Source organism: Haliaeetus leucocephalus, unplaced genomic scaffold (assembly GCF_000737465.1).
Source record: "Haliaeetus leucocephalus isolate CR32 unplaced genomic scaffold, Haliaeetus_leucocephalus-4.0 Scaffold526, whole genome shotgun sequence".
Taxonomy (NCBI): domain Eukaryota; kingdom Metazoa; phylum Chordata; class Aves; order Accipitriformes; family Accipitridae; genus Haliaeetus; species Haliaeetus leucocephalus.
The window spans coordinates 1,879,310-1,902,388 of NW_010972962.1; the positions used below are offsets into that span (position 1 = coordinate 1,879,310).

At 39.3% G+C, this 23,079-nt stretch overlaps 1 protein-coding gene across 1 annotated transcript in view; it reads left to right on the forward strand.

Annotated features, from left to right (window-relative positions):
* The first annotated feature begins 171 nt into the window (after positions 1 to 171).
* Positions 172 to 23,079, forward strand: part of LPGAT1 (lysophosphatidylglycerol acyltransferase 1) — a 62,237-nt gene continuing 39,329 nt past the window's right edge. Inside the window, exon 1 of the mRNA XM_010576425.1 lies at positions 172 to 452. Within this exon, the coding sequence (XP_010574727.1) occupies positions 215 to 452 (238 nt within the window). The 5' untranslated portion in view covers positions 172 to 214. The remainder of the gene's footprint in view (positions 453 to 23,079) is intronic.

A 23,079-nucleotide genomic window follows, 5' to 3' on the forward strand; every position in this document is an offset into this window, starting at 1 on the left:
CCCGCGGGAGGGTCGCGCCTCTGCCTTCGTGCTCCCCTGGAGCGGGGGTAGCTTCCTTCCCCGGTGGCTAACGGCGGAGGCAGGCGCGGGCGGCTTGTGGGAGCGGGCCGGCGGGCGGGCAGGCACCCTCGCCTCGCCCCGCTCGGAAAGCGCTACCTGTGCCTTGTTTTTCCTCTCCCCGTAGGACGGTCCCGCGCCCTCCGCTGTGAAGAGAATGGCCGTGACTCTAGAGCAGGCCCAGCGGGTGGGCTATACCTGTCTGAAAGCACTCCTCAGGTTCGCTTTTATGGTCGCCAATAACCTGGTTGCTATTCCGTCCTACGTCTTGTATTTAATTATGCTGCAGCCTCTCCGAGTGTTGGATAGTAAAAGCTTCTGGTATATCGAAGGAGTATTATTTAAGTGGCTTTTAGCTATGGTGGCTTCCTGGGGCTGGTGGGCAGGATATACAGGTAAGAATGTCTTATTAATTTAAAATATACAGATACAAAGATGTAAATAAGTGTTGAAACACAGATGGTTTTGTATGGGGACATGCAGGGGAATATCTAAATACAGTGGATGTGGGGGATGTTTTCTTTTTGGGTTTCTTACACAGATGCATTGTAGTTCTGAATTGAGATGCTGAGTGTACTGAAACGTGTTTTTAAATCATAGGTACAAACTTATGGTGTGTTAAGAGTTTCTCAATCAATATTTTGTCTTAGTATAATCAGAAATATGATTTTTCCTAAGTATCTCGATCACTTTATTTTAGTGTTACATGACAAAGGTACATCTTTTCAAAAGAGAGTTGATTTGTATTGTGCATGTAGCTGATAGAGCTAAACTTTTCTTTATGCATCTCTAAATCGTCTCCCCTTAAAACTATCAGGACGCAAGGCTAAGAAGTTTGACGTGAGGCTCATGTTAGAAGAGTAGGTCTTCTGTTCCTTGCAACAGTGACTGTCTTTGCTGCTGCTTCAGAATGGAGGGAAACAGAGGGAACCTCTTTCGTACAAATTGTGATACACAGTGTTTCTTGATTGTATGGCTCTTCGTTTACTATTAGCAGAGCTAATTACAGAATCTGTAGTTTTTTCCCCTCTGCATGTTTGCTTTGCAGTTATTATTGAACTTATTTTTGCTTGGTAGTAATTATAGGCTCATTGAGGTGATGGACTGAACTGAAATACAAAGGAAGGCTCCAGTTTTGTCTTCGAATGTACTGATTCTCATCCTGGCTACTGCACTTTGTGCAAGAAAACAGCCATCGATTCTTTGTACGTGCTTAGACTTTGGAAAGGGAGGAAATGAATCTACTGAGTGTAAAATATGAACAGCCCTCCTAAAATTCTTTCCCTCTCTTCTGCCCAGGCTGCATCTGCAGGTCTTGTCCATGTAAACAAGGAAAAAAAGGAATGGCAGCACACAGCTCTGGAGTCTGGTCAGACTCCTGATTAGTCAGAAAGTCAGTGTTGACCCAGATGGAGTGCTCTTTTTGTTAGGCTACAAGAGCTGAAGCCTCTGTGATAATGTTCCTTTTGGTACCCTGTCGTGTGCCTTTCCGAGATGCACAAAGTTTCTGTGGATACTCTAGGTGAGCTTCCAGTCCTTCTTAAGGAGATGGTGGCAGCAGCAAGCTAGATTCTGGTCTGTCGGGCTAGAACTGTCGCAACGTTGCACTGCTTCAAAATTGCCTTGCCTGGTACAGCTCAAGCTTTTCCAGATATGCTGTTTTAAAAATCTTTTCGTATGTTTGTATTTGCTCATTAAAAGAAGTCCACATAGTATTTGCAGTGGCAGGTATGTTTTAAAAAGTCAGCTTTATGCCGTAAAGCATAAAGGCCTTCTAGAAGGAACGATTGACTTTCAAGGTGTCGTGTGTATTATTAATTGGAAATGGGAAAGTTTATGGGTGTAATGGTAATGTTGAAGTCATATGGCATATGACCCCGGGGATTCGCTGTGTATATTGAATGTGCTAGTTAAAATTCAAGCCATTGTCCCATGATGATATGGTTGTCAATTTTCAAAAGCAGTTGCCTTGGGTTAGTTTTACTGCTGACTGCAGAACTGTGTGGTTTCTTTTGCCTATTGCTTGGAAAGTGGTCTAAGCATGATCTGCATTTCCTAGAGTCTTCCTGAAGCATCTGTTGATTGGTGTTGCTGATGTATCTTGACAATTTGAAATCATTTGTTTTATAGTCTTGAAATGTCTTAGTATGTTTGTTTGAAGTATCATTTATAAACAGCTACACAGAAGTGTTTTCTGGGATGGTGTATGGGTAAGGAGGCCCTTCTTTCTGCTTTTCACTATAAAGCATGGCTTTTGTTTTGGGGAGGATTTTAAGCAAATGTTTGTACGAAGTCTCAGTTTAAATATGTTTTATTTTATATGATTAACATGGTTTATACTGAAAGCTGCAAAATAGCAAGAATAGCTTACTTCTTTGTCTGTTCTTTCTTTACCCTCATCAGTGCTCACCACCACATGCAGAACAAACCTGGAAAGGGTATCTTTCTGGCTTCAACATACATAGAGTAATTTATGTGTCTCTTTCCAGATTGATAGGTTTATAAAAGACTGTTGCTAGTTCTCCTCTTCTTGTAGAGCATAACATAACTAATTCAGAACTGAAATACTACTTTATTAAATAGAGTTGGTGTCTAAGAATTGCAGTGGTGCATCTGAAAGAGGCAATGCTCCAGAATTCTTCTGTTTTCAATTCCAAAAATGAAGTTAAAGATAGGCTTCAATATGTTCCATCTTTGCAGAAGTAAATACAAGATAGTGGGTATATATGGGTTCATTGAGACGATTAAGGATTTTTCTTTTCTTTTGAGTAGCAGAGCAATTGGTGAGTTGTTTTTTGTTTTTCTTGATTGAGAGAATAACCAGCTAAGTAAGTTTACTTATCTTTTAATTGGAGGTAGTGTTATGCTTCAGGTGTGTTTCAGTTTTTTAATTTATTTACTTTTTCCCCTTCCAAGCTTGGGTCATCTGTTGGGTGAGAAGTGACATAAACCATTTGTAATTAGGGACTTAAACTCAGCCTGCAAAGTAGATTCAGGGTGGACTTCTATTTCTTCTGTAAGTTGTATGTAAAGTGTAGGAGACAGCTCAAAAACAAATGAAGAAAATATGGTGAGTGCTAGGTTTTCCTTTTGGGCTTTGCTGCTGTTGCATAATTGTTGGTATATTTTATTGAATAAAGCTGGAAGAGCTGAGGAAAACTCATGAACTAGGCCTGTCCTTCTCCTCCCCACCCCTACATAAATCTGTGTTTTTGTGCTAGGATCCTAGAGGATTTGTTACAGAAATTACATTATCTGTGTCTATATCGGCAGCTCTAATCTGTGCTTTTTGATAAACATAGGTGTTTCTGTTTGCAGATGTACTTGATGTTATGTAAAGAGATAGTGTATAACCGGACAAGCAAAATAAAGGAAGGAACGGGAAGAGAAATTGTAAAGGTTACTCTCCTTTCCCTAATCTTTTTATTCTTAAGATGCAAGTATGAGAGAGAACTTGGGTATAATTGGTTGTCTTTGATTTTTAAAGGGCAGAGTATGATAAATATCTATGTTCTCTTGAACTCTGTAGTGTTTCTTATGAAAAGGAAAACTGAGTGTCTTTTTATGAAGAATGTTCAGATAGTCTAGCAATGTTATTTTTATATGCTTTAAGAAAGGCCTTTATATAATTCTTTTAAGCATTTTTCTTTTTTTTTAAGTTTTTTTGTATAAATTTATTGCTCTTGTTTTAGGAGCTGTTCAGTTAGGACACTCGGAATCTGCGTATTAGTGTGATTTGAAAGGCACCTTTGAACAACACTTCTAAATATTTTCCTGCATTTGTTGGAAGATGCATTCAAAAAAAGCAAACTCGAGAGTGCTTGATCTTTTGTTGGCAAGTACCTTTTTTTCCCTACACTATAATTTGTCATTTAATATACAAGTAAACCAGAAACCGCTAAATAGTGCAGTGGATGTAATGGGAGGGAGATGGAGCATATCTCTGGTGGTGAGTTTCTGATGACCTCCTGCTTACCTCCAAAACTAGTTTTAAAGCAACCATCTTCTAGATTTGAACCTCTTTGGGCAAGTAACTATTGCAGACTGAAGTTTAATATCCCTGTATCAAATCATATCACTAAAAATAGGACTGCTAGAGAAAAGCTTGCTTTGCTTAAATACACTTAGACAAACTGTTTTGTTGATTTCTCCTGCTGTCTAAATGCAGAAGCTAGCATTAGTCTGTGATAGTGTTGTTGCAGTATTGCAATTAGGAGTCTAGGACAGCAAAGTAATTAGTTAGCAATGCAGTCCTGATACTTATGATGCTAATCTTGTGCTCCACTCTGCTCCATACAGCTCAGTCCTACTGTAGGGGAGCGGTGGTGTGTGCCCAGCCTGTACCTCTGGCTGGGGACAGGGAGGAGCTGACGGAGGGTGTGTGTCCTCTGTCTGCAGCAACCGTCAGCGCTCTTCGGCCTGTCAGAACACCAGAGGGAGAGAAGTGTTGCATGTGGTCGACAGGGTTGTGTGCATCTTGGGAAGGGGTTTCCTTGAGAGTTGTGCTTGGAGTATTTCATACTCCAGCAGTGGAGAACTCGGCAAAACCTTGTATTTCAGCCTCTTGCCAACACACGCAGTCTTGCAATAATGTTGGACAGGTTGGTGGGCTGTGGACTGATGAAAGGAAGAGTAATACACCTCTGTTACCACACACAAAAAAGTCTTAGTGGTGTGAGTGGCTTAATAAAAGGTGAACTAATCCTGTGGTATTGCCTGTTACTGTTCTGTGCCAACTGGGAAGGTGACATTTAAAGAGTGTAAGAATTGTCAAAGTTTTGTCAAGTGAGGAGAATTTCCCTTTCCTCTTTCTTTGGTATTCAGCCAAGCAGAGTAAAATTGAGATTTGGATTTTTAGTTGTGTCCCCTCTCCTCCCCCCTCAAATGATTTAAAATTTATTGGTTGATGTGTATGTATGATTAAGTAGTGACCACTCTCTTATTTTTTCAGCAGTCATACTTTTTTTTTTCCTCTAACCTAAAACCTTCTTTGTTTCCATTTCATCAGTCAACAGCCTCAACTCCTCTAATCTGCTAAGAATGCGAGTATTTTTGTCTTCCAGAACTGTAAAAGATACAGGTGGAGTTGCTGTAAGAACACTTCCTTGGTGCAGACAGTGCGCTGTCTGTGCTGCTTCTCACAAGTTGGCCCCTCTCCTCAGGCAGGAAGTGCAGCAGAAGCTGGAGAAGAGCAGATGAGATAAAGTAAATTTTTGCCCCAAATAAGGCAGGAGGTGTTATTTCAGGAGACCTGTCTGTGCCTCTAACCCTTCCATTGTTTCCTACCCTCCTCTGTTCCTACAGTGTGATTTTTAACTGGCAATATTTTGTTTTCGGGACTGGTCACTACTCTAAGGACTGGGCAGGGAGGGTCGTGGGGGAAGCAACTTGTGTTTTTGAGGTCAGGCAGAATATGAAATGAAGAAACAAAATTGTTCTTGTTTTGTGTTTCCATTTAATGTGCAAAAATACCTGTTGTGACTCAGTAGATTTGAGTGGCAACATAACACACAGAAACTTTTAGCTTATGCTGTGGCTGTGTGTTTTGTTTCTAGGTAATCCTTGGCTTAAATGCAGCTTTCTCTGATGTGTATGATTTATGTGTAGGTTATGCTGAGATCAAGCAGGGATCTTTGAATTTATTTTACTGTTTGTAAGAGGAAGTTCATGTGTAATTTGTGAGCTGTCTTGATAAGAAAAGGTCAGAGTTGAATGAGTTGGGGACATTGGAGCTGTTTCTACCATGGCCTCAGAGCAAAGGCTCATTGTGCCTTTGCATAAGAGGAGGTAAGCAGTACAGTGAACTTACTGTCAACTTCTTTGTGCAAGTGACGTGTCTGTTTGTAGACAGTTCTATACAGTGACCCTTGTCCTATTTTAATAATATGTAATATCACACCAGGAAATTCCCATCTCTCCTTTTTGGAGCATGAGTTACAGGCTTCACCATACTTTTTTATAGTCCATCTAGTGTCAGCAACATGTCAAAAAGCAATAAAGCTTATCTTTAATTTTCCTATTGTACCATTTAACTATAAAGGATCATTCCAAAAGATTAGGTATTGAAATGCTCTCTGAATTTTATTTTTAGAAAGCTACTGCCTTCTGGCACAAAACTTAGAGTAAAAGCACACACTGTTGATTTTTTGCTAAGTGGTATTTTTGTTATTTGTTGCTATTTATGTTTTTGTTTTTGTTTTTTAAAGTGGGTTAGTCTCTGCTCCTGTTTCACCTACTGTGGATAATACAAAAACTATTGCAAGCATACCAAATCTGTCACATCTGCCTAAGGATAGTAAAGATGAAAGTATTGAGGAATACCTATACAGAAAGATGTGATTATTTATTTTTAAGTCCAGGAACGGCTGTGGGATGCTTCTGAATTAGCTTATGTGCTAACAGCCAAAGGAAGACAAATTTTGGGGAATTCTGGGTCCTATTCCTGCTTATGGCAGAGTTTGCTATTTTTAGGGTGTGTTTTCTTCCCTCCTAGTTCTTCTGGGCCTTTGTTTTTAGTGTATCTATTAACACTAATCATCTTCTCTGTTTGTTGCTAGTTGAGTGCCTGAAAGGATATGATTAAGAATACCTCAGAGATGTGTCTCCGTTCTCTGTAACTTTTCTTGTTCTTTTTCTTGATGGTAGGCTTTTAGGAACCATGTGAAATAATTACAGGAAGGCTCTTGTCCAGCTCTGATTTGGAGAAGCAAAATCTTAGGTAGTTAAATTCTTTGTCCACAAATTCTTTGCAGAGTGTATGAAGGAGAAATTTTTTTCCACTTTGACAGTGTGATTGTGTCTGTATTGGAACATGCTGGAGATGACGCCTTTATGTCAGAGATGCAATTTCTCATTCTCATTTAATGTAACTGTTCTAAAGCATAGAAATTTTAGAGCTTTTCAAGAAAACTGGAGAAAAAAATTGGATATTTAAGGTGGATAAAACCTATTTTCTCTGTCATTTTGTACTGGGAAATTACTTTTTTAGAATGAAACTCAAACAGTTGAACAGAACATGTCACTTTCCCTTTCTCTGTTGTGTGTGTGTGTGAGGGACAGAGAAGTCTTGCCAAAGGTTAGTTTGACAAGGTTTTAAGCCACTGAAAACAGGATCTTAAAAATGGAAGAGTTGCACAAGCTTAATTAGACAGGGTAGTTAGTAAATCCTTTATGGAATATAAGCTTAGTGGTGTAACTTTCCAGCATGAACTGAGCCAAAATACAGCTCCAAGATACGTAATCTGCTTGCATTTATTATAGTGGAATATAAACTCTAATGCTTAAGATGACATGTCAAATGTGGGCTTGCGTAGGCATGTAATTGCACTGCTGTTGCAGTCACCACAGTTGAGATAATAGTCCAGCCGTTTGTATATGCAGTTACTGAAATAAATAAGGCTGATCTGTTTGCATTCCTAAAAATACTCTGTGACACCAGTGAGGGATTCTGCATATGAGGCTGGTTTCTTTTTTCTTTTTTTTTTTTTTTCCTCTCCCCTCTCAACCATTTCAAGCAGGGAGTGCCACTGAAGAAAGCCAGTCCCAGCCTTTCAGACTCATCCTACCACTGCTGCTTCAGTTTTATTGGCCAAATATTTTAATGATTGTGTGGTGATCTGGATCACAGCCCTGATCCACACTAAAATGACCCACCCCCTTTTTTTGCTGAGTGACTGACAAAACACAGTCCCTAACCCAGTTCATTTTGCGGTAGTGGTGAAAGAAGAAGGTGGGTACGTATAGCAAAAGGAAAGAGGAAGGAACTGCATCTTTTCGTGACAGTACCAACTTCAATGTATTTGTTGAACTACTGCTTATGGCCCCTATTCAAAAGAGCAGTCCTGTGCAGGATAGGGCCTCTAGTATGTGAATAAAATGTCAATGAAGTAGACTTCTTCACTTTTTCTTACTATTTTGTTAACTGGTTAGTGTTGAGACTGGAAAAGTGCCTTTTGCAAAGTTCCTTTAGAGAAGAAAACTAAGCATAGGGTGAGAACAATGGGTTATCGTAAACTGAAAACAGTTGATAAAGTAATAAAAAGACCAGTGTTCATTTTGATGAAAGCTTAGCAGTGGGGTTCCTCTGAAGTTTTGTATGCGTACTGTTTGAGTTTGTCAGCTACAGAGACAACTGTAAAGAACTTCAAAAGCACTTAAGCCGTATGAATAGCCAACAAAACACAGTTGTTGTTCAGACTTGAACAATCCAAAGTAATGAACATTTAAGTAAAGTAGCAGTTTAGGAAGGAGATTAGTATCATGGTGGAGAGGGAAAGTTTTGGCTCAGTCCACATCTATACATTCTGTTATAAAATACATAAAGTACAAGATGGAGAATAATATTAAAAATATCAGTGGTTCAACTTCACACTTGCTGTTTTTGTCTCAGTTGTTTTAAAGCTATTGAAGAGTTAAGAAAGGGCTCTAAGAGGGTCAACAGCTTCATTAGTGCAAGTTGAAATAAAATCAGAACAATTTCATTTACAGCCAAACTTGAATCCTAACTGAATTCGACAACTCAGTGATTCTGTTTCCTGGGCAGAATAGAGTAGAAGAGTTGCAATCTCCCTGCCTCTATGTAAAGAAGGGGACTTTTAGTGTTGCTGGAAGGTAGAAAATTAAAGTCCTTAAGATTTAATACACACACTGTCAGCAGTGCCTGGGAGTTTTGTTTGTTTGTTTTTTCTTAAATACCTTCATTATGTCTTTTCACAAATACTGACTTTGCAGGATAGTGTCAATGGTGTTACTTCTTTTGAGTCATACAACATAATCTGAAAACTTCTTGTTTAAACTTTATAGTTCTAAAAGGTAAGGAATTGTCCCTATTTAAGGAGTCTGATAGTTTAAACTAGCTTAGAGATTCACTTCAGTTTTGTAATTTAAGGAGGAGAGGAAGGATTAATAGCTTTATTACTGCTTCTCAGTTACGTAGAACTAAAAATAGAAATGGTGTTCTAAGAGCAAGGGCCAGCATTGCTGCTGTTTGGGAGGACGCAGGTTCTGGAAAGTTGATTCATGACTATAACGGCATAAGTGCTCGTGGGTGTGGTTTTTTTGGTGGCAAAAAGGAGGATTTTGTCTGAGTTTTTTTAATTTAGTTTCATTTGTTTTCTAGCATCCCGAAGTTACAAGCACATGCAGTTTCTGTGAAAGTCTGTAGTGTCTGGGGAAAAAAACATTAACGTTAAGAATATGTGGTTTTGGTTAATTTAAGTGTCAGTTATGTTTGAGTGTGGTGTTTAGGGTGGGCCATTGAACACTATTTTAATGCAATTTGGTGACTTGGGTATTTTATTATCTATGTAGATAAATGTGACAGTGTTTTAAGCATAGTTTCCTGATGGGTTTAAGCTACTTGTTTAACAGCTTTTTTTTCTCTCACCTCTCCCATACTTCTGATTTGCCTCCTTGCAAATCTGTCTGTGATTGACCAGATGGTTGAGATTTCAGACATAATGGTGTTCTCATGAGTTTTGTGAAAATTTGCAGCTGAATGGAGAAAAGAGAGAGACCCAAGTTAGTGCCTCAGCTGAGGGTAGCGCAGGCAGATTTGGCCATCATATGTCTTGCTTGGCATCTGCTGCATGTCCAACCACTGCATCGATGGTTTGGGGTTTGCCACAGTGCTGGCACGTCTTGTCCAGCCCATTGAGGAGAAGGAGGTTAGACAACAAGTTTTTGGGAAACCAGGCTTTCTTATTTCTGCTTCTGGAGCAACGTGTTAATCTGGCAGTGGCAGACAGTGTGTGAAGCAGATTCCTTTCCTTTAGGTGATGTTTAATCCACCTTGCTTATCATAGCCTTTTAGATCCAAAAGGCATATGCAGATAACTGTTTTAGTCTTAATATTAGGAAAAAGGACAAGGTGGTAAAAGAACTTGAAGTATTGTGTTTTTTAAGAGTTTCTACTCTGTATGTAAAACAGGAGTTGGTGTAGCCTCCTAAAAGGAGGACTGGAGGGGCATCAACCTGACTGAAACTCTCAAGAAAGAGCAGTGATGCTCAGATTACTGTAGACAGGGCAGAGCTAAAGAAAAAGTCCATTATGAATCTGACCCAGGGACATGTAGAAGCATGAGGTGTATCTGAGTGTATTTGGGGAGACCTGGGAGAGAGCAACAGTGTCGGTGGTCAGCAGCATTAGAGTCTGTCAAGAAGGGTTCTGTGCCACTCTGCAGCATGTGTGAAGGCATTACATTAGAAAGGTGGCCTCTTGAGTTTTGTACCTGAACCTGGTCTATTTTGATATGCATAAATATATATAGATGGCCTGGCAGAACTCCAACTCTGGTAACTGCCAATTTCCTTTCCAAATGCATTCTTCTTTCATAATCCATTTTTATTTCCTGTGCTTGTCTCTGGCATAAAATTCAGTTGTTCCTCCTAGCAACAGCTTTACTTGGAAATAAATATAACCATAGCCTGTGTATACACTAATATAACATGAAAGATCTATAAAGTTCAGTTTACATTTGTAAATATGCTTTTGGATGCAGGTACAGTTAATATAAATGTCTGTTTAAGCCTCTTGCATGTAGTGGATTACATGAAAACAAACGTGATTAAATTTTTTTTTTTTGAGACTTCTATTTATATCATCAAACCTAATACTTCGGTCTCCTAACCTAGTAACATAGGAGGGGAATGTGACAACAGCAAGGCCTTTGCCCAGGTAATTGTATTGTCTTGGATGTATTTAAAGGTTGTTTGATGCCTACCTTGGGCTTCTGGAGTTTGACAAGATTTTTACAGGGTGGAGAAACACTTTTGTCCATCATCTATTTGAGAGGGAGAAAATACTGAAACGTGCCTCCCCCCGATCGCCTTTGCTTACATTCTTTGCGAATGTTTTAACAGCCTACTAAACTTTAAAATCTAAAATGCAGAGCTGAGTTCACATAACCATGAGTGGTGTAGCTGTGCATCACTGTAGGAAGGCTGAGGGTTATTTGGGTGGCTGCCATGATGAAGAAAGAAACGTAGTATGTGGCTTGCTCCTTTTCCAGTCTCATTACCACCCTTTCCTGATACTTTGCAAAAACAATGTGGTAAATCTGAGTGTCTGGTCACTCGCTGGGTTTGCTTTGAGGCAGGCTTTCTTTGAGCAAAGTATGGAAGATTTAGTTGTATAGGGAGAATTTGATGTTTGAAGTGTATTGACCAAAGCTCTTACTCTGTGGGAGTGCTAGACTTTTGTAGCTGGAATGAATTTGTTTTTGCCTAGTTTTCTTTTTGTCTGAGGAAAGAGTAATTTATATCACTTCTGGCAAGTGCTTCATGAGTAAGCCAAGGCACTTGTAGCCACAGATCATGACAAGTTGCATGTAAAGTGCTTACAGTGCCTATTGCTACCTACAGACTTAAGATTATTCACATTAATCATGTAATTGTAAAGTGCAGTTTTGAGATTCATAGTATCTTCTTGCATTTGTGGCACACTTGCTGTATTTGAAAAGAAGTCCATTTCCACAGTCTCTTTCACAACTCTCTTGTTCAACCCCTTTACGGGTGCTCTCCAGAGAAACTGCTCTGCAGCGAAGTACTGTTTTTAATTGAAGTACTCTGAAGTCTGTTCTTTTTCTTTTTTTTGTTCCCCCAGCATTTTTCTGCTGTCATTTTTACCATTTGCTCCCAATGTATAGAAAAACTTTTTGATCTGAGATGTGGAATTTTTTTTTTAATTTGAGGAGGGAGAAGAGAGAGAAGAGAAGCCTCAATTACTGTCATTGCAGCAGCATATTTCAAAATTGGGACCTGGGTATTTCATTGAAAGGTGCATTGAATATTAGTCTTTGCGCTGAGGACGAAGGGTAGGTGTTGGAGCCAGCCATTCAGAATGTTTGAATAAATTTGTTTGTATCGAGTCCAACCATTTTATGTCAGTAAAAAGTTGCGGTTTAACCCCAGCCAGCAACTAAGCACCACGCAGCTTCTCGCTCACTTCCCCCCCCGCAGTGGGATGGAGAGAGAATCAGAAGGAAAAAGGTAAAACTTGTGAGTTGAGATAAGCACGGTTTAATAGAACAGAAAGGAATAAAATAATAATAATAATAACAACAATAATAAAATGCCAATACTAATAAAAGGATCAGAATACACAAAACAAGTGATGTACAATGCAATTGCTCACCACTTGCCGATGGATGCCCAGGTAGTTCCTGAGCAGCGATCCCCCCCAGGCCAACTCCCTCCAGTTTATATACTGGGCATGGTGTCACATGGTATGGAATACCCCTTTGTCCAGTTTGGGGTCAGCTGTCCTGGCTGTGTCCCCTCCCAACTTCTTGTGCCCCTCCAGCCTTCTTGCTGGCTGGGCATGAGAAGCTGAAGAATCCTTGACTTAGTCTAAACACTACTGAGCAACAACTGAAAACTTCAGTGTGTTATCAACATTCTTCTCACACTGAATCCAAGACATAACACTATACCAGCTACTAGAAAGAAAATTAACTCTATCCCAATAGAAACCAGGACAAAAGTACTACTGAATGTAGTACTGAAAGTCCCAGTAAGACTGTCAGCCACAAATCCAAGGTATTTTTTGCAGTTGTCAGCAGGTGTAAGAGGATTATTTGTTTTGTAATAGTAACAGATGCCAGAGTGCTAAACTTTTTTTAAAATTAGGAACAGTAAACTTTCTACAGCTGCATTTGAGGTACATCAGCTAGAATAATCTAATGACAGAGGTTGTTTTTTCCTGCTAATTACTTCATTTGTGATAGCCTGAGAGTGCAATTAAAGGTGTTGCTTCTGATTTTATGATGATGGACTTGTGCTTACTGGCAACCTGAAACATGGCCACACACTTAATTCTTAAGAGTTGCTGAACTGGTGTAGGATAACCTGTGGTAAATTAAATATGATAAGATGCTTTGTTGGCTTGAATCATTTGCTGCATCATACCAGCAAAAGTACTAGCTTAAGTTCTGGGCTAGAATTATTGTCACACGCTTTCCAGCACACTTTTCAAACTTACTGTTGCCTCTTGTTTTAATAATGGGACTTGCATAAACAGAAACATAAAAATGAATGTAGGAATTTGCTGTTATGTTAATCTGCATAATTAGCTTCTTATTGTTTTACGATTAAATTATTTTGATTAAATTTGTGATAACTGAACATAATTTTCCCCCCGGCCTTTATAGAATCCATTATTTGAAAAAAAAAAATTAACATAGTATCTAAAAAGTTCAAGGGGAAATGTTTTTACAGTTCTTGTTCATGTTATAACTTCTTTGTCATAAAGACTGTTGTTTGTAGCGCGGGTGAGAAGTTTAATAAAGTCCTTGAAACCTAACAGTGCAAACATTAAAGGCTTCTTTTAAAAGGTTTGTCCTTCTGCTACCTTGCATCTGCATCCACTTATTTTTTGATTCTTTGCATGCCTTCCATTATTAAGTTTTCTCCTCCACACTGCAGCTTGGAAATGTCCAATGACTTGGTTCTGTTTTGTGGTATATAGCAATGCTAACCCACTGGAACTGGAGGATGGTGCAGAGTTGTATTGGGGGAAGAGAGAATAATGCTGCAGCTGTTTGATTAGTAGCCAGTTTTATTGCTTGAGGATATTGATTTTTAGATTATGCTACTTCTGCAAGCTCGAAATACACTGTTTCAGTATGTATTTCTTGTTCTTATGATCATTCAGGCACTCAGTAGCTCTGTTTTTTCTGTCCAGAGTTGACTGAGTTGAAGAGGTTCAAATTGTCAGTCTCCCTCAAATGGAGACAAGCTCCTCAGTTCTGAGGTCACTGTAGCGAGACTGTAAATAAATGCACAGAATGGCCTTTTGCCTTTCCCATGTGAGCCATTTAACAGAGATATCTAAAAGTAAAGGGGTTTCCAGATATATCTGGCAGTACATTTATGTGGTAATTATTTGTCCTGTATCATGAGCTGGGCTGAAAAACGTCAGCTGTATAATGAGACAGTGTCAACAGCATTTTGTAGTAACTTAGGCAAGACCTGAAGAATATGAAGAGGTAACTGCGAGGTAACAGAACTTGATTTGGATAAGCAGAAGGTAGTGACCAGAGCTGGGATATCTGGGTGGTGTTACCACATACAGAATCTTGATTTCCAGTAATAGTATTGTTGGTTTTCTTGACTTGAACCTTTAGCCAGTGATTAAAGTCATGCAGTTTGATTCTGTTAGGAGGAAAAATTGATGAAGATCTGGTATTTTTTTGAATCAATAAGACTTATTTAAAGGGTATATGCAAAATCATGTTTTTCTGAGCCCAGTTGGATTTGAACACTGGGAAAACAGTTTCCTTGCTCAGTAGTGTAATTATGTTTGTTTTTTTTTAACCTAGCACGTCTTCTGAAATGTATAGTCTTAGTTCTTAACTGTATTCACTCTGGCAGCTTTTCTTGATATGTACCCTTTTGGCTGTAACCCTTGCCTGCACCCCGTTCTGGTGGTACAGTTCTAGAGCTAAGTAGAATGCTTGGGGGCCCATCAAGCTTTTTCACCATGGTATTTGATTAGGCTTGGTATGTAGGGAGAGATGAATGCAAACTCTCACTTGGAGTTTTAGGCAAGTTCCACATCTTGTTTAAAGAAAAAGTAATGTTTGTTCACTTCCAGCCCTATTAACAGTTTTCTGGTTCTTGTATTTGATAAACCTCAAGGTACTTCAGAGAATTTCATGGGTACCAGAAAACACTTGATTAGTTACCTGTCTAGCTACAATATAAGTGCACTAGAATAATATGCTTTATCAGCTTCCTATGAGAATTGGCTCTCACTCTTTGTGCAATCCAGTGCCAATTTTCTGCGTTCTGCATGTCTGTTACCTGAAAGAGCCTCTTGTATAGTGCTCTGAAAAGTTTATGGTCCCAAAATATACAGTAACTTAAAACTTGCAGTTAAAAATGGAAATGAGACTTCCAACTCATGTCTTTTCATTGCTAGCTAGCTTCTCCAGTCCCTTATGCAGTAGGTAATGACCAAATTCTGTTGAGTTCTTCTGCTGTTCCCAGAAAGACTTGATACTCCATGGCCTTGGGATATTTGTTGTAAGATTGCTGAATATCTCATGATATTTCCGCAGCTGTGTTTTTTGGGAAAAACATGTGAAAAGCTTCTAGATGCTCTGGTTTCCTTGGAATGATATAGGAAGCTTGGAATCTACAAATCTTAAAAGGAGAGGAAATGGCCATCTCTTCCTGGGGAGGTTCATTGCTATATGCCACCAGTTACTTGCTCGTTAAAGCCATATTTTCAACTGGCCTAACTTGGAAATCTAGACTAAGTAGGAGCAGAATCTTCCATATGGCTAAAACTGTGGCTTTCCAAATACCTCACTTTTTTTTAAAGAGCTAAACAGCAATTTTTTTCAGAACGTTGTTGTAATAGAGCTTGCTCCCTCTTAAATACCAGTGCAAATTTTGTGAATTTTGTGCAGTCTTTATCAGGAGTTCATTTTGGGCAGTTCAACAGTTATCACAGAATATACTTAAACTTTCTGTAACAAGTTCCTTCAAGTTTTACTTTACCTATTTATGATAATAGATTATTCTTATTTTTATTTCTTTATAGCTATCAGACTCTGCTAGTGTCTTCTTATTGAAACAGAATTACAGATTTTCCCCAGTTATTTATTTGAAGGCTTGCTTCTGTCCTGTGGGTGCATTTTTCTCCAGTGGAGTCTTTGTCCAGTTTCCCCAGTATTCACATTATCCTGGACTATACTGTGGAGACTCTACTTCGTTGTATAGAGAAGAAAGTTTGATTCCTAACAGAAAGTCCTTTGGTGTTGCTGTGTGCAACTCTGCATAAGTGGCCAAACAGTTGAATGGAAACAGTGGGAGTGCTGTGGTCCTGTACGATGGCTTGTTAATTATTAGTTTGTTTTAGCCAGCTTGCACTAGACCACCTAGTTTGCATCTTGCATTTCTTCTGTTTCTCTTTTGATCAAGATCCTTAGAGTTAACAGCTGAGGCTGCAAAGCATGTTTCAACCATTCCCCCTGCTTTGAAAGAGGTAGTCCTTTCTCTGGAGGTAACAGGACTGCTATTTCACAAGTCATTTGCTTTGCATAGACCATTACCCTAATGGGATTTTTCACACAGTTGGTTTGGATATACTGTTTTTTGGTGTTGATTACACAATCTGAAAAGTATCCCTTTACTTAGGGCCATGAACCTGGCTGTGTTCTCTGGACATTGTCTGCCATGAAACCTGACTGGGAAGATCTGCTTTTGTTCTGTATCTGTTAGCTTTTTAAGGCTGTATGATACCGTAGCTGTACTTTTTGAGCCACCTTAACAGCTGCGGGAAGTGAAGTACCTTATGAATGACTCTTTGGCATCACAGGGAATTTCACATCTGGAAAGACAAGCAACAGGATCAAACTAGTAATGCATACCATTGCCAGTGACTCAAAAGGAAGCTGTAGTAATAGGATTGTAGTTTTCGATACTGCCCCTGGGTAGATTCTGCTGCCTAGGCAGTTGACTCTGCAAAGACAGCTCAGGTTATTGTTACAATGCAGTACTTCAACTGTGACAGCGGGTGTGCTTTCAGAGTGCTCTCTTAGGGAGAAAAATATTTTCTTTAACTTGCTTTCCTCAAACAAATCAGAAGTCCACTAAAATCAAACAGCTGTCACCCTGTCCCTGCCTAAATAGTTGTTCTGTAGTGTCTGTGGCACATGGCTACAACATTTTTGTAATGAGGACATTCATCTTTCTCTTTTGTACTTAAGCTTACAGGGAAGAGTGGGGGCTTACACATTTTTAACATGTTATAGTGTTCTTTAAAACAAAACTCTATGCTTGCTATGCTTGAAAGACCACAACATGCCTAACAAGTTTGTTTGTTTGTTTTAAAAAGAAATTAATAGCAATTTTGAAGGTAACTTAGGTGACTCGTGCTAGTTATGCTTTGCACCTTGGGCCAACCAGACTTGCCCAGCAGGTCTTCCAGCATAGCAAACTGCAGTTCCATAAGGATTCATTCTGCTCCAACTGGTGCTTGCTGCCCCATCATCCCATCTTCTTCTGATAGCTCTGGTTGTGCTGGCTTGCCCCTTCTGTTTTGGGTTTGGTTTAGGTTTTTTTTCCACCAGCACAGATGCTCACATGATGTTGCAGTGGCTGTCTTTTGCTTCTCAAGTATTACAGCAACTTGCCCAAAATAGGAAAAATAAGAAATATCTTAGATAAATATAGTAGGGGAAATAATTGAGACCTTCCCACTCTACACGTTGGAGTTTTTTTGTTTACTTGTTACTACTCTAATCTAAATTTTATGTTTAAGTAGGTGTCAGTAACTGTATCTGAGTGTTAAGTAGTAATTTGAATGTCTTGGTGTTTGAGTAACTAAAAGTAGCTGCTTGCATACTTTGTGTTTGACATGCAGACAAAACAGTCTCAGTAGAGTAGTTTAATTTGCCATAATATTTTGTAACATAGCTAAAGATACAGATAAAGATAAAATTGAAGATCTGAAGATCTCTGTCTTTGGATGAAGATCTCGGGACTTCATAGCAGTGAACACAATGGCTTATTCAGGCTAAAATGCATCATTGCCTCAAGTTTGTGGTGTTGGTTACTGGTCCCACGTTTTTCCTGAGTCTGATGATCCTAGGTGAATCATATTCTGCTTCTTCCATATTAAGGTTTGAACTATCCTTCAAATTTATGTCTTTGCTGCAGTTCTGCAGCAGCAAGACAGAAAAACCTTGTCAGTTTGTATTTGCAACATGGGATTTGTGACTGTAAAGGCTGTTCCTTTTCATGCTGCAGGATGAAATTGTAGGTTTTGTTGTAGTTGAAGGTATCCACTAAGAAAGAATTCTGTTAACACTATGTTTTTTCTCCTGGTATCAGGCTGTAGATCACAGAATTGTTTAGGTTGGAAGGGGCCTCTGAGGATCATATAGTTGAACCCCCTGCTCAAAGCAAGGTCAGTTAGAGCAGGTTGCCCAGGTCCATGTCCAGTCAGGTTTTTAATAGCTCCAAGGATGGACACTCCACAACCTCACTGCAACCTGTGCCAGTGTTTGACCACTCTTACAGTAAAATTTTTTTTTTTTCCCTTGTATTGATGTGGGTGTCTTGTATTTCAATTTGTGCCCGTTGCATCTCAGTGTGTCACTGGATACTGCAGGAAAGAGTCTGGCTAAGTCATCTTTACTCTTCTCCCTGCACCCCCATGAGGTACTTACATATGAGTAAGATTCCCCCCCAGAGCCTTTTCTTCTCCAGGCTGAACAGTCCCAGCTCCTTCAGCCTCTCCTTGTATGAAAGATGCTCTGGTCACTTAAACATCTTAGTGGCCCTTTGTTGGACTCACTCCAGTAAGTCTGCGTCTTCTATTTTATGGGGGAACCCAGAACTGGACCTAGTACTCCAGATGTCGCCTCCCCAGTGTGGGGCAGAGGGAAGGACCACCTCCCTCCAGCTGCTGGCAGTGCTTTTCCTAATGCAGCCCAGGATTCTGTTTGCCATGCCATGAGGATGCATTTCTGGCCTGTGGTCAGCTTGTCTACGAGGACTCCAGGGCCTTTTCTGCAAAGCTGCTCCCCAGGTGTGGGACTCAGCACTGCCCCTTGTTGAACTCTCTGAGTTTCCTGTTGGCTCATTTCTCCAGCCTGTCTGCATCCCTCTGAATGGCAGCATGACCATCTGGTCTATCAACCAGTCCTCCCGGTTCTGCATTGTCTGCAAGCTTGCTGCAAACTTGTAGAGGGTGCACTCTGTTCTACTGTTCAGGCTGCTGCTAATGAGGATGTTAAACATTACTGGTCCCAGTATCGACCCCCTGGGATACAACCCTAGTGACAGGCCTCCAGCTGGGCTTTGTGCTGCTGGAGGTGATGAATCTCTCTCCTACAGCTTTCCTTCTTAAAGCTCAAGTCCCAGTGTTGACATACTGGATTTCAGACTAGCTTACCCCTTTTTTTTGTGTGCTCTAAATGAATCTTCCTCTTCCCTCCTGTTTTATTTCTCATTCTTTTCAGATATATATAGCGGGAAAGCCTGCATCTGACTTCTTTGGACTTGAATCCAGGAGGGAACAAGTTCTCCAGCTTATGGAACAGATGGGAATTTTTTTAAAGATACCTGTAGTTTTTAAAGGGAAAATAAAAACAAAAACGCCATGGCACTTTTGTTGACTTGTTCCTGTCTGTTGGTGTTTGATGTGTCAGACCCTGCTTGTCAGCTCTGTTCCTGCTTGATTAGTTGCACAGCAGCAGTGATGGGGCAGACGAGTATGGGTAAAGTACTGTAGTAACCTGCTGGGTTCAAGTTGTTAAAAATACAGAGCCACAGCCAACTCTTCTTTGCCTGAAAGGGTGATAAGGGTAACAATAATAGCAAGCTCTGTATTTGTAGTGTTTTTTAGTTACCCAGCTGCACGGCTATGTTTTTTGATCAGAGAAAAGAAACTCTCTTTCCTCTTCTCACTGCTTTTCTGTGGTACTTAACCTTTTACAAAGAGAAACATGCTTGAATTGTTGTAATGGTGTTGTATTCTGAAATTCCTCTTTTTTTTAATTCTACAAAAGTCAGTCTGTTTTTCATATAGCAGTCTTGCAGATATCAATTTCTTTGAGCTTAGGATGTATTTTCAATTGTAAACATACTTAAAATACTGTAGTTTCAATATACGATACGCTGACCAGGACTTTTAAGACTGTGGTATCAACTTATGCAAATTCAATGTTAGGCTACCTTCTTGTTAAGAGTAAACATCAGTGTTACTGGTGAAACTGCAAGGGTTTGACTTTTGCATTTTAAAAAAGTGGAAAAGTGTTCTGTGGATTTAGTATATAAAGTCACGTGCTTGAGTGGTGAGAATCCTTTCTCACTTGTAAAAATTATCCTTGTAGATAAAGAGACTGAAATGTAGGACCCACAGCCTTGTCTGACAAAAAGGGTCTTTTTAGGCAATTGCTGGACCTCTTTGCATTGAGGGATTGACTGTGGTGTTTCCATTGTTGTCTCTGACCTTGGGGTTGAATGACAGAAAGTGCAAACTGGTAAAAAAACTTGTATGTCTTGGTTCTTCTCCTTAAAATTTTGAAATCTGTAGTATCTGTCTAGGGAGTAATAAAACATCTGTGGACCAAAATTTCTTGGGACATTTTTTCATACAAGCTGTCTTGTGACCCTGTGATAGTTGAAGGAGGTTTCTCGCCCTCTAAAATTGTGCCAGTCTTAGTGAGCTGCAAATCTTGTCTTGCTCCGTGTAACAACTTAGCTGAGATCCTTCTATTCAGAGTCTCTTCAATGCTTGTTTTAGGGAAATATGTTTCTTTGCTTCTGTCACTTAGGGTGTTACAGCTTTTTCGTCATCCCCACAGTCTTTAGAAGCTTTTAACCAACAAAAGGCAAGAGTTCATCTTCTAGCTTATATACCTGGTTTTGGTTTATGGTCATCTTAAAGACAGTCCTGTAAACTTTGTCTTTATTTGATGTTGGAAGTAAACATTCTTGAACATAGATTGACAGTGTTTCTTTCCACAATGTATCTAGGAATGGTGAAAATGGTACTGAGTATCAGCTTTAAATATAAACTGTAGTGATAGGAGTTAATCTGAAGTATATTTACTGTCAGTTCAGGTTCTTCTGTATTTTTAGAACCTTGTTGACAATGTGCTTCTAACTAGCTAATTTTTGTGCATACTTTGAAACTTCTTAGGATTGTTTTTAACTTTTGATTTTCAGTATCCCTTAATAAACTTTAATTATTCTGATGTTTTATTTCCTGTCTGTTAGAAGTGTAAAAAAGTATTCTTTCATAAGGAGAAAAAATTGAGACTGCCCCATTGTTTTGCTTCTCCTTCTTCTAGGCTTCAAACTGATTTGTTCTTCTGGCCATTATAACATCTGGAGTATGTAAGGTATTAGAGCATTAGGATATTAGTTCATGAATGCATTGATGTTCCTCTGGGTAGTTAATGTATTTTGTCTGTCACGGGGGAGGAATGTGCTGTACAGCTTGCTCCTTCTGCGAGTGGTCTGACTCATGAGCTCGAGGTACTTCAAAAGGATTTCAGCACTCCATCCCATTCTTCAGTCTTGCAGTTGCTTTTCTAATAATAGAAGCAGCAAAACAGACAGTGAAGTTGCTTCTCTGCTGCTACAGTGTATTACCAGTATAGTCGTGAAAGCTGACATCAATCGCAATCTTCACATTTCACAGTCCACATTTGCCTGTGTGGCTATGAACACTGCCTGTCTTGTACCACTCCTTGGAAGCAGTAACCACCATGTACGACTGGGGTTCCAGTTTGGATGATCTCAACTATGAGCTGTAGGACTTCAGTGCCTCTATAATTCAAACAGTGTTGTAGGAGCAGAATAAAGTAGCTGTTGGAGACCTCCAGCAAAATGTGGAGGGTAAGTCCAGTGAAAGATACGTTCTTGTAAGACTTAAGATATCTTGGAATGATTCCTTAAATATCTGTAGTGCGTATAGCTTGTCTATCCTGACAGAATTTGTTAACTTTAAAAGTTTTCTTATATAAACTGCTTGCCTAGCATAATTATGGAGAAGCTCTTGCAATGATGTTGCCGGTACTGAAATCGGTGGAAGAAGTTTGCTTCGCTGAGGGTGAACTAAGGTTTTGCTTTTATTGATTCTCAGTCACGTATGGGTAAAAGGAGCCCTCTCTTCAGCCACAAGCATCATCTCTTGTGCCAGTGAATTATAGAACTCAAGCAAAATGTACCCATGAGGTCTTGAATGTGCACTCCAGGAAAATTAAGTCAGTCTTCAAAAGCAGTCATCGCTAGGGCCTATTTCTAAAAGGAGCTGCCGTGCTTTAGGGAAAAGCATGGTTCTTGGGTTGGTGAGAAAGATGAAAGAGCCAGGGCATTTCTGTTGTAAGTCTCCTGTTTTTAACACCTCTTACTATCAGTTAATTGAAGTAAGAGTGTGAGTTGACTTAGGGCATAAATATTGTGACTGCTCAAGTCCTCTTCTCCACAAAGCAGATCTGTCTGTAAACTGCGGAAAGAAAGGGTGGCAGCTAAGAAGAATGGAACTGAAAGCTAAAGGAAATGTGCATTGTTTCCTACAATGAAGTGTAGAGGTCTGCAAAATGGTTTGTCACAGAAAAATGAAGATGATGACTGGGACATCTTAAATCCAGCCATGGTTTATTAACACGTACTGTAGGAACAATCTCCTTTTATTTGCAGGCTTCTCTTCCCCAGTTGCTGCTTCTTCTCTGACTTCTCTATGATAAGCATTTTTCTTGATGGAATTAAAAGGAAAAATTTTTCAGTGCAGGTCAGTTTATTATCATCATAAAAGTCTGAATCAAGTTAGCTGTAAAAGATGCTTTTTTGGTATCAAAATCTTGTTTGAAACTGTATTTTTACCACCTTAAGATATGTATATTGTAATAGCATTGAAATTGACAATACTGTTGTTAGTAAGGGTACATTCTTTAATAGAAAAAGACAGATAACATGTTAAATGAAGCTGTGTTTAATGATATATGATGTTGTATGCATGTTCTTTCCCTCCTTTTCTGGATTGTACTTTCATTGTTCACCTGTACGTGTTTTGTGTACTTAAAGAAAATGTATGAAGGTTTCCTTGACAGTATGAATTTTTGAAGGAATGGGTGGGATAGGAAGAGCTATTTTTCTCTGTCCAATAGTATGTGTCTGATTTTATATAGGTGTTTTTAAATGTCTTCAAACTCTAAAATCTGCACTTAATAAATGTAAAAAACCTAACTGTATGCTGGTTTGCTTAGTCCATTGTTTGTTTTCCTTTTCTTCACCGTAGGCAACCAATTTACAGAGACAAATGCCTTTAACCTTTTTGTTAAGGGGGAAAAAGCACCTTTTAGCATGTCTTCTATTCATTTTTTTTTTAATGTGGTCTAGGCATGCTAAGTAATATTTAACCTCTGGCATCACTTCTGGGATTTCTTAATGCCAGCTATCAAAGAATCCCATCTATAAAGGAGAGACAAATGAATTTAACAGCTGCACATAGCTACTCTAGCTGAAACATGCTTTGACAAGCCATTTGTGAATAACAGT